Genomic DNA, 21,175 nt, shown 5'->3' on the forward strand with positions numbered 1-21,175 from the left:
AAGTAGAAAAGGCAACATGAAAAAAATACATAACTAAAAAAGAATATAGAAAAATAATAGTAGAAGTTCAGTGTGTTAAAAGAATACATAGAAAATAACTTGAAACCTACAGCCCAGATTATTGTACCCAGCAAGGATCTCATTCAAGTATGAAGGAGAAATCAAAAGCTTTTCAGACAAGCAAAAGCTGAGAGAATTCCGCACCACCAAACCAGCTCTCCAACAAATACTAAAGGATATTCTCTAGACAGAAAACACAAAAATGGTGTATAAACTCGAACCCAAAACAATAAAGTAAATGGCAACGGGATCATACTTATTAGTAATTACCTTAAACGTAAATGGGTTGAATGCCCCAACCAAAAGACAAAGACTGGCTGAATGGATACAAAAACAAGACCCCTACATATGTTGTCTACAAGAGACCCACCTCAAAACAGGGGACACATACAGACTGAAAGTGAAGGGGTGGAAAAAGATTTTCCATGCAAATTGGGACCAAAAGAAAGCAGGAGTCACAATACTCGTATCAGATAAATTAGACTTTAAAACAAAGGCTGTGAAAAGAGACAAAGAAGGTCACTACATAATGATCAAAGGATCAATCCAAGAAGAAGATATAACAATTATAAATATATATCCACCCAACATGGGAGCACCGCAGTATGTAAGACAAATCCTAACAAGTATGAAAGGAGAAATTAACAATAACACAATAATAGTGGGAGACTTTAATACCCCACTCACACTTATGGATAGATCAACTAAACAGAAAATTAACAAGGAAAAAAAAAAAAAAAAAAACATGTATCTATAAAGTTCACTAAAGCAAAGCACAGTAAAATGAGGTATGGCAATAAAAGGCGTTAAATTTATCAAATAAAAAAAAAAAAAGTGCTGAAAAAGCTGTCAAAAAATAAATAAATAAATAAATAAATTCAAAAAAAAAAGAAAATAACTTGAAATAGAACCGTGGCTGAGAAAATATTTAATGAGAACTATTGAGTTGGGTGGGCTTCCCCTGTGGCTCAGATTGTAAAGAATCTGCCTGTAATGCAGGAGACACAGGTTTGATCCCTGGGTCAGGAAGATCCCCTGGAGAAGGGAATGGCAACCCACTCCAGTATTCTTGCCTGGAAAATTCCATGGATAGAGAAGCCTGGTGGGCTACAGTCCATGGGACTGCAAAGAGTCGGACACAACTGAGCGACTATCACTTTACTTCACATTAAGTGGGGTTATATCAAAAGTACAATTAGATATAAAAATGGAAATTATGATTCATGTTACTTTTAATATGAAGCTTATAATACAACATGCAATAAAACCTGACATGCTACTACACAGTGTAAGCTAACAAAGTGCTCTGCTGGTAATAATTTTACAAAGCTGGTCAAATCCAATTTTGGGCATGTGGTAACATTTAAATAAAGTTTATTTTGGCTTGTTTTCAATTTTCAGGTGAGAAAAAAACTACAAAATAGATATTGCATCAATATACAGATATAATACTAAAAGACACATTAACAACAATACAGCTTAGTGTCAAATGGCTGGATGTGGCCACTGGCAAATCATACCTAAATCTGTGTCCCAGTTCCACTGCTTACTAACTTTTGTGATCTTGGAAAGCACTTAATCTTCCTAAGTTTTATTTTTCCTATCTGTAAAATGTAGATAATTTAAAAATATATCTCATAGGAAAATTAAATGAGTTTATAGAAAACATTTTTCTGGTGTCTCGCACATGATACTTAAATTAGCAAATACTATTATGTTCCTCCAATTTAGCAATCATCATCAAATTTTATACTGAGTTCACTTTTTCCTATGCATGGGGAAATGTATCTCCTGAAAACATGCAAAGATCAATTTCTTCTAGTCCTATTTCTTGAATTGCATTCTGAATTAAGCAGACTTTAAATTCTTCATTGCTAATAGTTGCTGTGATATTTAACTTCAATATGTTTATATGTAGCTCCTTAGTTAGGTACTTAAAATTATATTCATATATTTCAAACTGTAGCATTGTATCCAGGTACTGGGCTTTTGATACTGAGATTGTCTAGAGTATTTTCCACAAACTGTTCAACTTAAAAGGGCAATAGTTATAATGATTTTTACTAAATATTAAATTTCAAAGAGGATATTCTGGCTTTTGACAAGTCTCTAAGTCCAAAAGAAGAAATTTTGGGGATAATTTATATGGAACACTATATAAAGTATGACAATGTGAAAAGTACAATACAAACTCAAGTGGAATATTAAAAAATAAATCTTAGGCATAAGATCAATGAAAAGAACATAAGAAAATCCTATTAAAGTAAAAAAAAACATACAGCTTTTAAACAGGAAGGCCTATTCAAAGATATATACCAGGGTTTAAACAGCCTCTATTTTAAATAAGGTATTGTATATATTGCGCTTCCCTGATAACTCAGTTGGTAAAGAATCTGCCTGCAATGCAGGAGACCCTGGTTCAATTCCTGGGTCAGGAAGATCCTCCGGAGAAGGGAAAGGTTACCCACTCCAGTATTCTTGGGCTTCCTTGGTGGCTCAGCTGATAAGGAAACAGCCCACAATGCAGGAGACCTGGGTTCCACCCCCGGGTTGGGAATATACCTTGGAGAAGGGAAAGGCTACTCACTCCAGTATTCTGGTCTGGAGAATTCCATGGACTGTATAGACCATGGGGTCACAAAGAATCAGACACGACTTATAAATAACTACCATAAAAACTACCACTTAGTAGAAAGCATACTTACAGAGCAATAAAGAAATTTATCCTGGTATGCTCATTTACAGTAAATTTAGCTCTCTTGAAATAAACAAAGGTCATAGCCAAAAGATACTATAGAGAAAAAAGTTAAAAGTTAAAATTAATGTTTTGCTTTCATAAGTAAAACTGCTTTAAACTAGCTGTCTTTCTATGCTAAAACAATAAAGCATTATTTATCCTTATTATAGAAATACCTATTTGAGTCCTTATTTTTTGGCTTCCTTTAATCCATATGAACAGTGAGAAATAGTTCTGGATCACTTATGACTAAGTCATAATTGGAATCAACTCCTAAATTTTATTCTTGCCAATATCTTTTGAACCCCAAACGCATTTTTTTTTTTCTATTATTCAAACATATAAAGAAGCTGAAATAATAATCAAGTGAATAACCATACATCCTTTACCAAGATTCATCAACTGTTACTCTGTTGCCACACTGGCTTGATGTGTGTGTATATACAATTTTCCCTGCCTCAACTCTTTGAGTTAGTTGTAGACATCCATACTCAAAATAATTTAAAAAATAACTTCTAACCAAAAATTAGAATCACATGGCTCTATTTTCACTGGGAAAAGTGTTTTAAATGTATTACTAGGAAGACATGTCTAGCCTGTTATTAGGACCCATGCCAGGTTCTGCCTGTTCAAGTTAAAAACAAGTTACAATACAAATATATTAGACTCCCTTTCATAAAATAGCTAATTCATCCTACCTTCGCAGGTTTGACCACAAAGGTGATTCCAAGTTCTTCAAGGTAACTTTCAGTAGAGGACTCGATACTAGTTTGTTAAGATACACTATTCCTGGTTAGTTACTTTAGAGGCACTGCCCCCTGCTGTCCAACAACTTTAATTACCGATAAGGCACTTAAAACTAAAATTTAAACTTTAGAAGTCCACATGAACTGGATATTTGATATTAAGGCATTACTGTTAATTTTTAAAGGTATTAGTGACACTGATTATGTTTAGAAAGATCTCACTTTTTAGAAGTACATCTTTAAATATTTATGGATAAAATGTTAGGCTGTCTGGGGTTTGCTTCAAAATAATCCAGTTTTGGGGACAGAAATGAGAAGAAACAAGAATGGCAATGAGTTAATCACTGTTTTAGCTTAGGTACACAGACGGTCTTTGTTCTATTATCTCTATTATAATTTTAAATGTACTACCGCATGTTTGAAATTTTATAAAATTAAAATTTCAAACTTTAAAAGAAAACCTCCAATTTTATTTTTGTTATCTTAAGCTTAAAATAAGAGAGTTTACATCAATATTAAGTTAATGGGTATTTAATCATGAGGTAGTCTGTTAATTCCCTTTTCTGTTGGTTGGCACATTATCTTAAATGTGATATGAAGTCATGTCGCATTTTCTGATATGACTAACTGGTCTAAGATGACATTTATAAAGCTGAAATTCTAACTGTTTGGCTAAACCTAAAGAGTACAGAGACATCACAATCCCTACTGTATAAATCAGCATCATGATGTTCTTTTATGAAACACTGATTCCTATACAAAGAATAAGATAAACTAATTTTACTCTACAAGATTATTGGGATTTGTTTCATTTAAATTATCTACAAAATATTAAAATGTATAATCAACCACTTTTATCAGATGTTATTACCTTATAGAAGGTAACAATTCTGATCAAAACATATTAAGCCTAATACAGCAAATATTTTATAACTATAAATGGAGTATAACTTAAAAAAATTGTGAATCATATTGTACACCTGTACTGTACATCAACTGAACTTCAATTAAAAAAGAATCAAAAGCAAAACCAAACCAAAAGCACCCAACCAACCAAACAAAAAACATATTACGTCTATATTGATTCTTGTTTTAAATCAAACAAATATGGGTTTAAGATCATATGAACCTAAATCAATAATACTTTACAATTCCTTGAGTATAGATGGAATAAATGTATGTTGTATACTAACGTATAAGGATTCCATTTTGAAGGAGCAACGTTAAGTTAGTTCTTTTCTTAACCTTAATTAATAAGATAGAAAATCATTATAAGGTTCATTAGACAGTCCATTAACATAAAAATGCTAGTTAATGATTATACTGTTATCAAATTTACCTTGTCTGCAATTTTACAGCAGCAGTCCATCCACAAGAAATCCTGAATTAAATCGTCATCTACAACAAAAGAAGGCTATGACTTGTCTTTTGAAAACAGGTTTCCTTTTGAAGAATTAATTTTTACATGAGATTATAAACAATGCTTATAAATCACACAAAATGGCTGGACTGGTATTGTACAAAGTATAGTTTTTGGTTCTTTAGTGTGTTTACCACTGCAAGCACTGTACAGAAAACTACCACTTTATTTTTTGGCTTCTTCCTACCTGATTTGCTTTAATATATAGCCCAGACTAGAGGGGGAATGCCAGAAGTGTTTGATTTACTAAATATTCCAGTAGCTCTTTTAGGAATGTTTTGGGTAGCTCTAGATGGGCTCTTTGTTAATTTCCAAAACAAATCTTTAACAGGTGGAAATGGAATCTGATAAAAAATAACTCAGTCATTAAGAAATAATGACTCAATGAATACTCTGTTTTCTAAATATCTTTTTTTTTTTTTTTAACCACTTTCTCCTTTTAGGTATAGGGTATTTTTAGTTTTGGGTTCTTTTTCTATCCTCATCTCTGTCCAATTATCTATTATCCAAATACACATGAAAATGTCTATGTAAGGAAGATTTAAAATTCATTAGTTATTTATAACATTTAATTTTGGAAAGACAGTGTTATGACAAAAAGATCAACAGAAAAAAGTACTGTTAAAAAGAATAACATCCAAAAAATAGGTAAAAAACACTCACTTCAAACAAAGACTCAAATACATAATACCAAAATATATGTGTAGCTGTCAGAAAATAATTTGGAAAAAAATCCACTTTTTTCCATTTCTCCCTTCATTTTTAGTTAAATAACTAAGTATAACTTTTTATTACATCCTAGGAATATTATCAGTGTAGTCAAATAAATGGAAAGTTCCAATATGTATCGACTTTCTGAGAATAATTAATCTCTGCCTTGTTAATTCCATTTCTATTTCTTAAATTACCTAAAATGGTAGAGCCATGTATTTTCCCTTATTTCCCACATTCAGTTATGAATAACAAAAAAGTTTCTGGGTAATAATTTTGCTCTACTCTTAATAGAGAGGGAACCCCCATCCCCCATTTTTTAAAGACTTCTGTCCTCTCAGAAGGGCAAATACTCTTGTCCCTAACTCTCTCTTCTTTTATGCATCTCTTTTCCTCTATAAGCAAGGAAGGTTGTTACCTCAATCTACCAGTCTGTGATAGCTACTTGATTCAGTCCCACAGATAAGTACCAGAATCTATCTATCCAACCTTTTATTCTGTCTACCTTACTACCTTACCTCAAAAAAAAAAAAAAGGTCCTCTTTCTTGGGCCAGGAGAAATACTACAAAGTTTCTTTTTGGTTATTTTTAAGATTATCAGCAAAGCAGCACTGTTTCAAGATCTGAACAAAATTCAATTTTATTATATGAACATTATGATAAAACAGTTAATTTTTAATAATATTCCCCAGAGATTATACTGAAACTTCTCTAGGTTGACTAACCTTGCCAGTTTGCTCAGTTTTAGCACTGAGTCCTGGGAAACCCCTCCAGCTCAGTGACACGAGTCAGTTAGCTCACCTGAGACTTTCTGTGTATTTACTTTAGGTCAAACAAAACTCATGCTATGACCTTGAATTGCCCAGAATTTATATTTGACACTTGAATTAAGTAGACTAGAAGCTAGATGAGTCAGAATTTCTACTCTAAAAGTAACAAAAACAAACAAAAATCTAGCAGTGGGGGGAAAAAAAAACACAACAGACTAAGGCAAAAACAAATTTGGTTGGAGATGGAAAATCTGACACAGAAAATAACAGCATCCTTTTTGATTATCATGAAAATGATAAAACAGAACTTACATTCTCTCATTTTTAAGTACTTTATAATTACCTCTATTACAATATTTTAAACCTACCAAATAATTTAAAGAAAGCAGTCATTTCCTGACGCTGTATAACTAGACAGGGTCCTTTGGGGCGTTTAGACTTGTTGCTATTATGTGCATTTTTTTCAGATGCTGGCCAACTATCTTTAAAAATAGGACGCTTCAGGGTAATGGGTTTTTTAGGCTGATGCAATCTATTTGACCCCGATTTTACATGTACAGTGACAGTAGGTGGTGTCTCACAACACAGCTGATTATGTCTCATTTTGGTTTCCCACGATTCCTGTAAAAATAAAACACAAAGTTATTTATCACACTCTTGTTCACTTCAAGAAAAGCTATGTTTCCTTTGGGTCTAGTATGCCTCTATTCCCAAATAATAAAATACTGCATACTATTTTGCTTTGACTACTAGGGAACTAAAAACCAAATTTTAAAGTTAATTATAGAAACTGTACTGAGTTTATAATCTATTTGTGGTATTCTTTTTTCCTGATAATTTTTATTCTGCTTGTACTGACATAATTTTATATGTTTACTGTCATCTCAAATTTTTTATAGAATAAGGCAAACTGCTTTGAGAACTAATTTATTATCAATATCATTATTATGTTAAAAAGCAATTCACATACACACAAACATTTTCTAACTGGTTAATTCCTGGATATGTTATAAAACTCACTGATTCAACAAGTGTTTATTGATATTTTTGAAATGTTAAAAACAATTCTAGCAAACAAATGCATGCATTGAGGGATTCTCATAAATTGATCACTTTAATTTCTAAAGTTGTGAGTGTATGACTATGCTATTTGAGTGGCTGATTACCAGTGTATATGAATGTAAACTGCTTTAGTCTAATAAAAATTGAAAGTTAATCCATCAGTATTTAATGATATGCATAATCACTACTACATTTGATGGTAATTAGTTCACATAATTACTAGTATTACTTTTATGATCAAAGTATTTATAGGGTACTAGGAAATGCAGTTATCAATAGCAAAAGCAGCAAACTACTTTAAGACCCTAATGAGAATCTCTGAATCCATAACTAACAGTGACCCAGACAGTCGTGCCTCCCTCAATGTTCAGTGAGTTAGGTACAGATTCTCCTTCCTGACCCTCAGAAACTTCCCTGCTGAAGGAAGGAATGGAAAATAAAATTGGATATACTGAGTCTAGATCAGAATTGTCCAATATAAAGTAAGCCACATACATAACTTTGTATTTCTAAAGCCACATTTAAAAAGCACAAATAAGCAAGTCATTTAATTTTACAAATATACTTTATGTAACTGAATATATCCAAAATATAATTTTGGCATGTAATCAATATAAAAACTAAGAATACATTTTACATTCTTCTTTTATACTAAGTCTTTGAAATCTGGTTTGTATTATACTTATATCTCAATTTTGAATGCTAAAATTTGCAACAGTTAGTGAAATGTAGTCTTGCCAAAACAATGATCTAGGAGGTAAGGGAAAAATATTTTATATTCCTTCAATATTTAATTGTAAAGTAAAAATTCTTCAGTTGCACCTGCCACATTTCAACTGTTTAATAAGCACATATGCCTAGTAGCTACCCATATTAGACAGCACAGGGCTAGATTATGAAGAACCAGGCAGAGTAAGTTATATTCAATTACTTTTATATATAATTCCTTCTCCTCTACTTTGCTTCCCTCCTCTCCACTCCTCTTTCTTCCTAGATCCTCATCTGTATCTTTTTTTTTCCCCTCAAAGAAAGAGCAGCCTTACAATCTAGATGGAAAAAACTAGTCATGCTTCTCACATTGGGGTGTGAGGGCTAGGCTTAGGGAGTGAGGGACAGATGTGCCAGAAAACAGAATAACTGTAGCACTTCTCCCAGAATATCACTTTTACTTAATGTTAAGCAACGTAAGATAGTGTTGCTTTATTAAAACAACCTGGGATATATGATGACAGAATGCAAATTTTCTATAAAAAAAAATAATGACCACACTTTACATTATTCTGCTTCATATAAAAATTGAGAAAAGAGAAACAGAAGGAAATTCCCCAGTAGAGATTCATTGAGATTAATAAGCAAACACTGGCAAAAGAGTTATGGAGAAGGAGCTTAAGGAGAGAAGGTATTAACGATAAATTTTTGTTCAAATTCCAACCTTAGGTAACTTCAATTTTTGCTCTTCATTTAGACATACTAAGAGAATGGCAATAGTCAAATGAGAATTTTTTTTAAGACAGAGGCTAATTTTTTAATAATTCTTTTAAAAAATTTATTAATTGAAGGATAATTACAGATTTTTGTTTTCTGTCAAACCTCAATATGAATCAGCCATAGGTATACATATATCCCCTCCCTCTTGAACCTCTCTCCCATCTCCCTCCCCATCCCATCCCTCTCACCCCTCTAGGTTGATACAGAGGCCCTGTTTGAGTTTCCTGAGACATACAGCAAATTCCCTTTGGCTATTTTACATATGATAATGTAAGTTTTCATGTTACTGTCTCTATACATCTCACCCTCTCCTCTCCTCTCCTCTCCTCTCCCTGTGTCCGTAAGTTTGTTCTCTATGTCTGCTTCTCCATGGCTGCCCTGCAAATAAATTCTTTGGTACCACTTTCTAGATTCCATATGTGCATTAGTATACGATATTTATCTTTCTCTTTCTGACTTACTTCATTCTTTATAATAAGGTCTAGGTTCATCCACCTCATTAGAACTGACTCAAATGTAGTCCTTTTTATGGCTGAGTAATATTCCCTTATGTATATGTACCACAACTTCTTTATCCATTCATCTGTCAATGGACATTTAGGTTGCTTCCATGTTCTAACTATTGTAAATGAACACTGGGGTACATGTGTCTTTTTCAATTTTGGTTTCCTCAGGGTATATGTCTAGGAAAGGGATTGCTGGGTCATATGGTGGTTTATTCCTAATTTTTAAAGGAATCTCCATACTATATATAAGACAGAATTTTAAAGTATGACTGAAGTCAAAGGGACAGAACTGGCTGAGAATAAATGTTAAAATACTGGACAAAAGACCTGGATTAAAACCTGATTCTCACCAGTGATATGATCTTAGGTTATTTAACTTCTGGGAGTCTCCCTTTTCTCACTTGTGATACTGAGATAATAAAAGCACTTATTTTTTTTTTAGAAGCTGGTACATAGTAAGTATTCATTTAAAGTTACCTATTATCAGGTATTGTTATAATACATAATGCACAGTGCTCAATGTTTGGCAAAAACTCAACCTATGGCAGCACTATTACTGTATCGTTTTTACAGGAAGAGGTCTTTGAAGGAAAGAGTCCCAATATGACAGATAACCAAATTTCACCTCAACTAATAAACGTAATTTAAATGTTAAAATTTTATTGGTAACAGGCACCATAGGTACATTTTAATGTGCTTACGATAAAGAATAAAGTTTGTAAAGAGACAGGCTCTCAATTACTTCTAAAGTGGTTTTTTTTTTTTTTTTTTAACTGAAGCTAGCTGGCCTACAGTCTTACTGGAAATGTTAGGAAAGGACATTTGTAAATTTTGATAAATGGGCTAAGGGCATAGCCCTGAGATACAGCAACTCAGGTCTCAGGATTCTGGTGCAGATGCTCCTGGAAAAAAAAGATGCGTTTAATGGGACACAAGAGGCAGAATGAATTAAAAACACTGCTATCCCGCGCTCAGCTGTATAAAGCAGGGCGGGCTGCGGGGAGGCGCGAGCTCTTTCCTAAAGGCCTTCCTTTCCGAAGGGGGGAGCGCGCGCTGAGAGGGCACGTTGAGCCCTTGGGGACGCGTCTCCTTTGTCCTCTCCCCCGCCGACTAGTGAGCACAACCAGCTGAGCTGGTGAGCAAAGTGCGGCAAACCCCAACAAACACAGCCGAGGGGAGCGCCCTGCCTCCTCTCTCTACTGCACCGTCGTCCTCCATCCCGCTCCTCCCGGCTCTGCGCAGTCCTAGCGCTACGCCTCCGCCTCCCCACCGGCACCTGAGGAAACTCAAGGGCTGAAGTTTGAAGAAGGGGTCGAGACGCCGCCGCCGCCATAGCCTCACACATTTAGGCTGGCGCGGTTGGAGGCAAGAGGGGACGGAGGGACCAGACACAACCAAAACTGTACAGTCGCCGGTGAGGCCCGAAGCCGGAGAGCGAGCGGAGGGTACCTGCAGAAACCTGAGGCTGGTGAGCGAGGGCCGGACCGACGGCCAGCCTTTCACAGACGCCGAACGCTCCAGACGGTTACTCGCAGTTCGCTCCACCGCCGCACCGCGGGCCCCGAGACCTCCCGCCAACCCGAGCGAGGCCAAGGCAGGCCAATCAGCGCCCGGAGCCCGCCCCTTGAGGCGGGGCTAGCCCGAGGCTGCGCGCGACGCCTGCCGACCTTTTACCGTTACTTTTCCTTGCTTGACCGTGAACTTCCAGATGTTCAAGCTGGTTTTAGAAAAGGCAGAGGAACCAGAGATCAAATTGCCAACATCCGCTGAATCATGGAAAAAGCAAGAGAGTTCCAGAAAAACATCTACTTCTGCTTTATTGACTATGCCAAAGCCTTTGACTGTGTGGATCACAATAAACTGTGGAAAATTCTGAGAGAGATGGGAATACCAGACCACCTGACCTGCCTTTTGAGAAACCTGTATGCAGGTCAGGAAGCAACAGTTAAAACTGGACATGGAATAACAGACTGGTTCCAAATAGGAAAAGGAGTACGTGAAGGCTGTATATTGTCACCCTGCTTATTTAACTTATATGCAGAGTATATCATGAGAAACGCTGGGCTGGAAGAAGCACAAGCTGGAATCAAGATTGCTGGGAGAAATATCAATAACCTCAGATATGCAGATGACACCACCCTTATGGCAGAAAGTGAAGAGGAACTAAAAAGCCTCTTGATGATAAGTGGAAGTGGAGAGTGAAAAAGTTGGCTTAAAGCTCAACATTCAGAAAACGAAGATCATGGCATCTGGTCCCATCACTTCATGGCAAATAGATGGGGAAACAGTGGAAACAGTGTCAGACTTTATTTTGGGGGGGGGGGGGGGGCTCCAAAATCACTGCAGATGGTGATTGCAGCCATGAAATTAAGATGCTTACTCCTTGGAAGGAAAGTTATGACCAACCTAAATAGCATATTGAAAGCAGAGACATTGCTTTGCCAACAAAGGTCCGTCTAGTCAAGGCTATGGTTTTTCCAGTGGTCATGTATGGATGTGAGTTGGACTGTGAAGAAAGCTGAGCGCTGAAGAATTGATGCTTTTGAATTGTGGTGTTGGAGAAGACTCTTCAGAGTCCCTTGGCCAGCAAGGAGATCCAACCAGTCCATCCTAAAGGAGACCAGTCCTGGGTGTTCACTGGAAGGACTGATGCTAAAGCTGAAACTCCAATACTGTGGCCACCTCATGCGAAGAGTTGACTCATTGGAAAAGACTCTGATGCTGGGAGGGATTGGGGGCAGGGGGTGGGGGTGGGGAAGGGGACGACAGAGAATGAGATGGCTGGATGGCATCACGGACTCGATGAACGTGAGTTTGAGTGAACTCCTGGAGTTGGTGATGGACAGGGAGGGCTGGCGTGCTGCAATTCATGGGGTCGCAGAGTCAGACACGACTGAGACTGAACTGAACTTGCTTCCCCTCCCGAAAAGGGCCTGGTAAAAAGGCGGGACCCTACCAGGCCTCTTCGTGCCTTCTAATACAACCCCTTTCCCCTGAGAACATTTCAAAGTCAGGCTTGGATTAGAGCCATTTATCTCCCCTCCAGCGAGACAGAGAGGCACCACTGGGCCGGGAATTCTGCCCCACACCAAACCTATACACTGGCAGGTACGCGAAAAATGGAGACATCAGTAGTGGGAGGACGAAGAATCAGAGAGGAACTTTGCAGCAGTAATTATAAATTGCTGCTACGTTAAATAATTACAGAAACAGAGGAAAAGGCAACTTAAACTGAAAAATGTGTGAATACTGTGGCTCACTGTGAGAAGGGGTAATGTTCTTCTATCCTGTTAAATCTATTGTTCTAACTTCTACAGGAACCTTTTTTCAGCTACCACCATTGTTGCTGTTATTCAGTCGAGAAGTCGTGTCTTGACTCATTGCAACCCCATGGACTGCAGCACGCCAGGCTTCCCTGTCCCTGTCTCCCAGAATTTGCCCAAGTTCATGTCCATTGAGTCGGGGATGCCATCCATCTCATCCTCTGTCACGCTCTTCTTCTTCAATCTCTCCCAGCATCAGGGTCTGTTCCAGTGAGTCGACTCTTTGAATCAGGTGGCCAAAGTACTGGAGTTTCAGCTTCAGCATCAGTCCTTCCAATGAACACCCAGGACTGATCTCTGCTTTTAAATATGCTGTCTAGGTTGGTCATAACTTTCCTTTCAAGGAGTAAGCATCTTTTAATTTCATGGCTGCAGCCACCATCTGCAGTGATTTTGGAGCCCCCAAAAATAAAGTCAGCCACTGCTTCTAATTTCATGTACACTTAAAAAGAAATTTGGCCTTGCCTATTTGTGGTATATGCAAGCTCAGTCCTGTCCAAGTTTTTGTGACCCCATGGACTGCAGCCCACCAGGCTCTTCTATCCATGGTACTCTCCATGCAAGAATACTGGAGTGGGTTGCCATTTGCTACTCCAGGGGATCTTCTGAACCCAGGGATCGAAACCGAATCTCCTGCAGGCAGATTCTTTACCACTGAGCAGCCTGGGAAGCCCCCTATTTATGGTACTTCCTAGCAAAACTGAGTACTTCCTCAGTCAGCAACTCTGAAGAACGATTTAGTTCCCTTCTTTCTTGGGCTCTCACCCTTTTAGAGGATGGCAAAAACCACCTACATGTAAGAGGATACAATCTGGGAATTCATTTTTCTTTTTAAGCATGTTGGATATTTTCTTGAATGAACCAAGAAACAAACTGTGAAAACCTTAAATACTGAGTCTCTTGAAAAAACACTGCTTGAAGCCTCATCCCGCTTTCTCCGGTGGTTCCCTTTTCCCCAAGATATCACGGTTTTCTGTGATTACTAGTTTCCAGCCTTGGGTACAGTATGTTTACTGAATACTGAATGTCTACTACAGGCATGCTGCTTTGCAGATACTATATTTTCTTTTTTACAGATTGAAGGTTTGTGACAACCCTAACAGACCTGTGCAAGTCTGTTAGCGTGGCTTTAACAGCAGCATTTTCTCACATTATGTCTCTGTCACATTTTGGTAGTTCTTGCAATACTTCAAACATTTTCATTATTATTGTTATGGTGACCCATGATCAGTGATCTTTGATGTTACTATTTTGAGGTGCCACAAAGGGAGCCCATAAAAGCCCATCTATAAATGTTTTGATTGCTCCACTAACCAGCCATTCACTCATCTCACTCCCTTTCCTTGGGCCTTTTCCCTGAGACACAACAAAATTGACATCAGGCCAGTTAAGGTTTTACAGCGGCTCCACAGTGTTTAAGTGAAAGGTAGAGGTGGATGTCTCCCATTTTAAATCAAACTCCAGGCATCTTTTACATAAATGGGATTGCATATAAATTTTAAAAATGAAATATTTGATATGTACAAAAATATTAGTAATATATATGCAAGCTAAGCATAAAATAAACAGTCAAGAAACCACTACCCACCAAAAAAGCATGAAACCTAAGACTCAAGGAACAGAACATAATACTGTTGAGATTCTGTATACTCCTCCTCCCTTCCCTTATTTCCTAGAAAAGGTGACTTCTGTTTTTCCCACTCCATACGCCTCCTCCTCCCAGGGGCTCTGAAAGCCTAACCACTGGACTGCCAGGGAACTCCCCCATTCCATTTTTTTTAGATTTACCATATTCCCAAACATAAATCTTGTTTGAAAACATTCTCTTTATTCTCCATACTTTTAAGACTTAGACATGCTAATGCATGACAGTGAATCATTTTCATTCTGTATAAGATTGTTCTATAAATATACCATAATCAATGCCTCTGTCAAGTCATTTGGGTTATTTTTTGCTATGACTGCTCTGAGTATTCCCATACACAGACCTGGTTATCTGTTGTGCTGTCTCTGTAAGGCCACTTAAGTTATTTATAGCTTGCACAGGCTCTGATTAGTTGGTTGACTGATCAGTGCACATGTATTAAAGTCAAATATTTTGAATACTACTTCTGTTTATGTATGTATGCCCCATGGGGGACACATGGAGTTTTCCTATAAATGCTTTAAAGTGAAACTGTTGGGCTTTTGGTGTATGCACATTTTCAACTAAGCAAGATTATCAATGCTAACTAAATTCATTTGCCAATGAGCTGTATGTACTAATTTTATGTAAGAGTTTCCACTTGTCAACATCTTACCAACATCAAGTTTTCAGACTTTGTGTGACAAAGATTAATCTTAAGGGCCAGCCACTGATACAAGCTGGGCAAAATTCACTTCCTGGAATTTTGTTCTATGACCAAGTATGGCTAATTGCTCTTTTATATGGTAGAGGTTAAAAACTCTTCAGAAGTATTAGCATTGAGCAGTAATCAAAAAGATAAAACCTCTCTCCAGTTTTATCCACTGTACTTCACTTTTCTGTTCAGTAATGAAAATATCTATTTTTATTTCTCCTCATTCTAGCTTCTACTTATGACATAATCCTTATTTGTTAAATTGAGGCAACAGACTGTCCACTTTCAAGTTTTGATTCCTGGTTTTAAGTGTTCAGTTTTAAGTGTTCATTTACTAGGTTGACTTTTGAAAGACAAAGTGTCACACAAAACTACATCACTTTCCTAAAAATGTTTGAAGTGGCTCACAACAAAGATGATTTTAAGGTCAATAAAATAAAACCTAAATAAAATGCAGCAAAGGGGAGCCAAGAAAGTAACCATAAGGATATTGGAAAGTTTGATACTGAATAAGAGACAATCTCCCCAATGTGCCTGTCAGCAACTAGCTGAGAAATGTTCCTTCAACCAACTGAACACTGACTTCTCATTATTTACCAACGTTTTACCAAATAAGGATTATAGTTCTGACAACAAACTATTTTTGCCATACAGACCCAAATCAATTTTCTCCTGAGACTATTCCAGCATTCTTGTAAGACAGAAAAGGCATTTAGATGAGGATAAAAACTGGAACTATTTTTGACTAATTTCTCCAAAAGATCAGTGTCAAAACAGAACCAGTAAGAGTAATTTTTGAAACTCAATTGTCATTCATTAAGCCAACATCTGCATCCGTACTATGTGCCAGGCACTACACAAGGAGCTGTAAACACATCAGCGAACAAGAGACAAAAATCTCTGGTCCGTATGCGTTTACATTCTAGTCACATACAATGAGACTGATCTAGACCCAAAGGCTTCTAAGGACCAAAAAGAACTTTTTGTAGGAGTGCCCAACATACTAATGGATCTGTACAGCAGATAATTTGATTTTCAGTGGCATGACCAAGCCCCAACTAAGATGGGCTACAAAACCTGAGGGCAATTATCCTGGAAGATGGGGATTTGTTTCTAAAACTTAAGGCATATACTGCGTAACAGATACATGTGCTAAGAATGGGGCCCTAGGCCTCACATTAAGTTTTTCTGAGGTATTGAGTAGTTTCCTGAGTTCTACCAGAATATGATTAAGGTGACTCCACCCCTCACACCTGCCTTTTCAGGAATCCTTATTATATTGAAAGCTATAGAGACAGAGCTCATGTTTGCACAAGAATGGTAGGATAGGTGTCAGTTTGTTAATAACCTGTTGGTGAGTGAATGCATTTTCAAACGGTGCCAGTATCAGTTTGAGAATTACATATTGGAGGGTAGCCTGATATAAGGTTACCTTATATCAACACCACCCCAGTTTTGTTTCCTCTGCCCTTCCCCCTCCGAAGAAATATTTAAGATTATTATTTATTATTGTTACATATAACAAGTTATTCCAATTAAACTTGTTACATGTATTAAGGACTTCTCTGGACTACTTTATTGTTGCTCTATATTACGTCTTTGTGACTTTGTCAAAACTCCGTGTTTATATAAGACTATAAATTAGTATACTAAAAGACACTATTTTAATAACTAGTAATAATTAGTATAATAATATAATTTCAGATGTTTAGTTGTAGTCTTACTGCTCTCTCAGGAAGATTTTTTGGCCTGTACATCCACTGAATTACTCAGATTTAGAAAGCTGCAAAAATTAATGTATATCTTACTTGGTGAGCTCAGGCCAGGCTTAAAATAAAACCTCTAGGGATAGATCTAGGTTCCCACCTTTTTGCACATAGTATCAAAGAAATGCTGAGTCTATGAGCTTCAGGCAGTTTATTCTCACTGTTTTACATATGTACAACACAGACCGCACAACACACTTATAACCTTCCACACTACTGATACCCCAAATAATGTGTTACAAATAAGATTTTGTAACATTAGTTGGCAAAGATCCCTAAGAGAAAAAAAGCAAAGATTTATGGCTACTTAAGAATAAAGTAGAATAAAAAATAAATGTTTCCCTGGTGGCTCAGACAGTAAAGAATCCAACTGCAATGAAGGAGACCTGGGTTCAATCCCCGGTGTGTGCGTGTTGGGGGGGTGGGGGGGTGCGGGCAGAGATGCCCTGGAGAAGGAAATTGCACCCCACTCCAGTATTCTTGCCTGGAAAATCCCATGGACAGAAGAGCCTGGAGCACTAGTGTCCTTAGGGTCACAGAGAGCTGAACATGACTAAGCAACTAAACAACAATGTAAAAATAAGGTTTAATACAACACTGACCACCTGTAAAGAAAGTAACAATGAGAAATTAAAGAATGTTATGATTTAATAAGTCAACCAATGTAAGAAGAGGTGGTAGCTGAAGAAAGTAAGTTTTGACTTAAAAAAATTTTCTGATCAATGGATTTATTTAGAAATTCTGGCATTCAAATGTATAGGTAAAACTTCAACAAGAGATCAAAATTTCTACATTGCATCTAAATTTCACTTTTGTTGAAACATTATAAAGAGAATAAAGATAATAAAGCTTTAAAGTATGTACTTACATGGAATCAACTTACATCTTAACTACTGTTCACTTTGCAAGGTATGCTGTCACTTTACAGTCCTTTTAACCACTTTTTAGCTGTTTAAGGAAGTTATAAAACACTAAACTCTATTAGCAAAGAGGGACACAGTATTTCTAGGTCAGGCAACTGGTACAGTGAGGCTGTTAAGTATCTTTTCAGGCACAGTTTTTATTCATAGATGGATTTACAAGGAACAGAAGAGGTGGATTAAGTCACGGTAACAAGAGTAGAGTAAGCTTGCCTATTTTCCTTCTTATCTAAACACATTTTTAGAATGTGAAAAAAAAAAATTGGGGTTTTTTTTGGTTCAAAAGTTACAGTTGCCAAAGAGAAAAAGGAATGTATCTGAACTTATAAATGGAGATATATTTAAGTTCTTGGGCTCAATATATTAATAATATACATTTACATATTCTTAAGAGACATCTTAAGAGACATCTCATGATGCTCCTGATTTTCCCTCAGATGAATTTCTTTAAAAGGCCTATAACCTCTTATACTTCCAATTAGTCACTTTTTTTAAACTTTAAATTCTGCTTGCAGGTATTTTGACCCAACATTTTGAATAAACCAGTCTTGTTGATCATGATTAAAACTGGTCCCTAGGCAAAATTAAAATAGTGAATGCTAAAGCTTCAAATATTTGTAGTTGATTCTTTCCATTCAAGAATAGAAACTGACCAACATAATCCATGTGATCAATCACATTATCACAGTTACCTAGTGTGTTCAGTGACTATGAATGTCATGACATTTAGAATAAAGATAAATTTGAACATAGAAAATTATTAAAATTCAGAGAGGAAAAATGACATAAATTAGTGACAGGGAAGAACAATAGAAATTAGTGACACTAGAATTTTAGATACTCTTCTCCTAAAAAACAAAGTTTTATTTATTTCAAGTAACAGTGTTACCAAGCAAATAATATTTGTAATGAACACAGTATATGAAAAGAAGCTGTTAAAAGTGGTTTGAAGACTGAATAATTTTAAAATGTGATAATTTCCATTCTTCAAATTCAATGACCAATATTAAATTGCTTAATTAGTGACTATTCAGTATTAACCTGACTAAATTATTATAAAAACTCAGTACAGAGGATTCAAATTAATGTGTTTGACTAAGATTAATAAAAGACTGCTCTGTTTCCTCCCAAAGGCTTATTTTCTAGACCCCCTTCACACTGTGACTACTAAGAGTACAGCTAAAATTCTATTAAAAATTGTTCAACTTACTCTTCAGTTGGAAAGATATTAAAATCACATTAGGTAAAAGCCTGTTTGACCTAATATATCATAAGCAGCATATGAACAATTTTTAAAAAGAACCAATTCATCATGAAAGATATTAAAAATCTATTTGAATAAAATGTTTACATGTTTTACTGTAAAGGAAAAACAAGGACTAAAATAACCAGTCAGGCTTCATATCAATTAGACAACTTTTACTAATGAGAAAACTACATTTAAAATGTGCTTTAAAACAAAATGGAATTAGAAAAGAAAAAGACATATGCATTTGATTGAACTTTGCACTGCGCTGAAAATCAAATCTCCTGCAGTAATACAATACGCCAATTCTTAAGATTTAAGTTAATAGAATTCTCAATTTACATTTTCAAAGACGATATTAAGGTCAAGAATTTCACATCTATGGTAGCACTTATAGGAGGGCATTTATAAATACGATGTCCATCCCTATGAAGCTTACAAATTTGACAATGCTCAATAATAGCTTTTAGAATCACATCCAAAAGTGTTGCACCCAAAGAATTACAAATTGGTGTCCTGTAAGTTCTCCTAAATTCTTTATGTTGACTCTTCTACTCCTGTCATTTGTTAATACTACCCTTAAAAAAAAGAGAACAGGAAAAGAAAGGCTGCAATAAACCCTTGATCATGTACAGAAATTATTGCTACTATAGTTCACTACAAAGCATGTCTATACAATATCATATGAATTTCGATCATGAAAAATCAGAATAAAAATCTTTAGTGACATAAGCCTTACAATCGTATACAACATTCACATGGCAATATTAGACAGTCAAGCACCCAATATCCATGGTTGACAAATGTCCCACTGACCAGCATTCATATAAATACATCCTTCGTACAGAGGGAGAAAAAATAGTGTCAGCTTTCCAAGGCTTGTCAAAAAAGGATTCTCATGTTTTGTGGATCTAAAAACAAAAAACAAGAACAAAAAAAACCCCAAAAAACAAAACCAACGCAGGTGAGGGTGTTACCAGAAAGTTAAGCATGCCAAAAAGGTGTTTCGTGCGAATTAAAACCTAAAGCCAAGGTACCACATAATCACATTACCAACTAGTTGGGTATACTAAATGAGCCTTATCTTAAAGTTAAATGAAATGCTACTGCACAATAGAGCATCAATAAGTTAAAATTAGAGTGCACAAACTCAAATCAGTGGCAATTTCTGTATGAAGCAAAATATTCACTATCAGCTGTAACAGTTGCCCAAACTGATTAAATCACTCGATTGGACAGTTTGCATATTTTAAAAAATATCTCTAAATTCCTTTTTACTGTAATGAGGCATAAATTTTCTTAGTAAGATCAAACAGGTACATAAGTAAGTAAGCAATGGAAAATTAATAGTTGATGAATGTCTTCAAAAATCTTCCCACATTGCACTTTTTAAAATGTTTGGGGAAAAAATTTAAAGAATTTGCCATTATTTCAGCAAAAACAAACAAACAAAAACAAAACAAGTCCAAAATAATTAAACAACCAAGCAACACTAAAACCACATTACACAGATGGATCATCATGCTTTCATCTGGTTTAACTATCACATCTAGTTTAACTGGGATGCTTTTCAGCTTTAAAAACTGTGATACGTGAAGATGTAACTTTAATGGGTAATTCTGAATTTGGATTTAACTTTGTTGAATATTATAACAGAGTATACTTATTACAATACAGTGTAGCACATCTTTCTATTAGAAAAAAATTTAAGATCCTTTACCCGTCTCCTTAAGTTAAAGGTGTGACATCATAAAGGGTGTCAAATGGCTGGATGGTTTTACAGTGCACACTTAAAGATTATGAAGTATGTCCTTAACAAATCTGATGGTTTCTTTACAGAGTTCCTTTCTTCACCTTTTCTTCGGTGGATTAGCTGTTCGAGGTGGAGTGACAGGACGTCCTGAATTCAGTCCACCATATTGGTACTTAGCTTTCTTTTCAGATGGTTTCAAAATCTTAAAGTAAATAATTTAATAACAACGTTACCTTTTTCAATTACAATAAGTTTAAAGAGATTACTATTACATAGTAGGCTTCTCAATAAATGACATCAATTGTAAAATTGTAGGAAAAAAATAGCA

General features: G+C 35.9%; 2 protein-coding genes across 3 annotated transcripts in view; both read right to left on the bottom strand.

Moving 5' to 3' along the window:
• SPDYA (speedy/RINGO cell cycle regulator family member A) overlaps positions 1 to 19,021 on the bottom strand; it is a 47,450-nt gene extending 28,429 nt beyond the window's left edge. Inside the window, exons 1-4 of the mRNA XM_070798948.1 lie at positions 10,950 to 19,021; positions 6,813 to 7,065; positions 4,883 to 4,941; positions 2,766 to 2,851 (exon numbers count right to left, since the gene is read on the bottom strand). Coding sequence (XP_070655049.1) covers positions 2,766 to 2,851; positions 4,883 to 4,941; positions 6,813 to 7,047 — 380 coding nt within the window. The 5' untranslated portion in view covers positions 7,048 to 7,065; positions 10,950 to 19,021. The remainder of the gene's footprint in view (positions 1 to 2,765; positions 2,852 to 4,882; positions 4,942 to 6,812; positions 7,066 to 10,949) is intronic.
• A 225-nt stretch (positions 19,022 to 19,246) lies between these two features.
• The window catches only part of PPP1CB (protein phosphatase 1 catalytic subunit beta), a 36,310-nt gene continuing 34,381 nt past the window's right edge, over positions 19,247 to 21,175 (bottom strand). For both annotated transcript variants that reach the window (XM_070798947.1, XM_070798946.1), the window contains exon 9: positions 19,247 to 21,049. In XM_070798947.1, coding sequence (XP_070655048.1) covers positions 20,945 to 21,049 — 105 coding nt within the window. In that variant the 3' untranslated portion in view covers positions 19,247 to 20,944. The remainder of the gene's footprint in view (positions 21,050 to 21,175) is intronic.

The sequence above is a fragment of the Bos indicus genome, chromosome 11 (assembly GCF_029378745.1).
Source record: "Bos indicus isolate NIAB-ARS_2022 breed Sahiwal x Tharparkar chromosome 11, NIAB-ARS_B.indTharparkar_mat_pri_1.0, whole genome shotgun sequence".
Classification (NCBI taxonomy): domain Eukaryota; kingdom Metazoa; phylum Chordata; class Mammalia; order Artiodactyla; family Bovidae; genus Bos; species Bos indicus.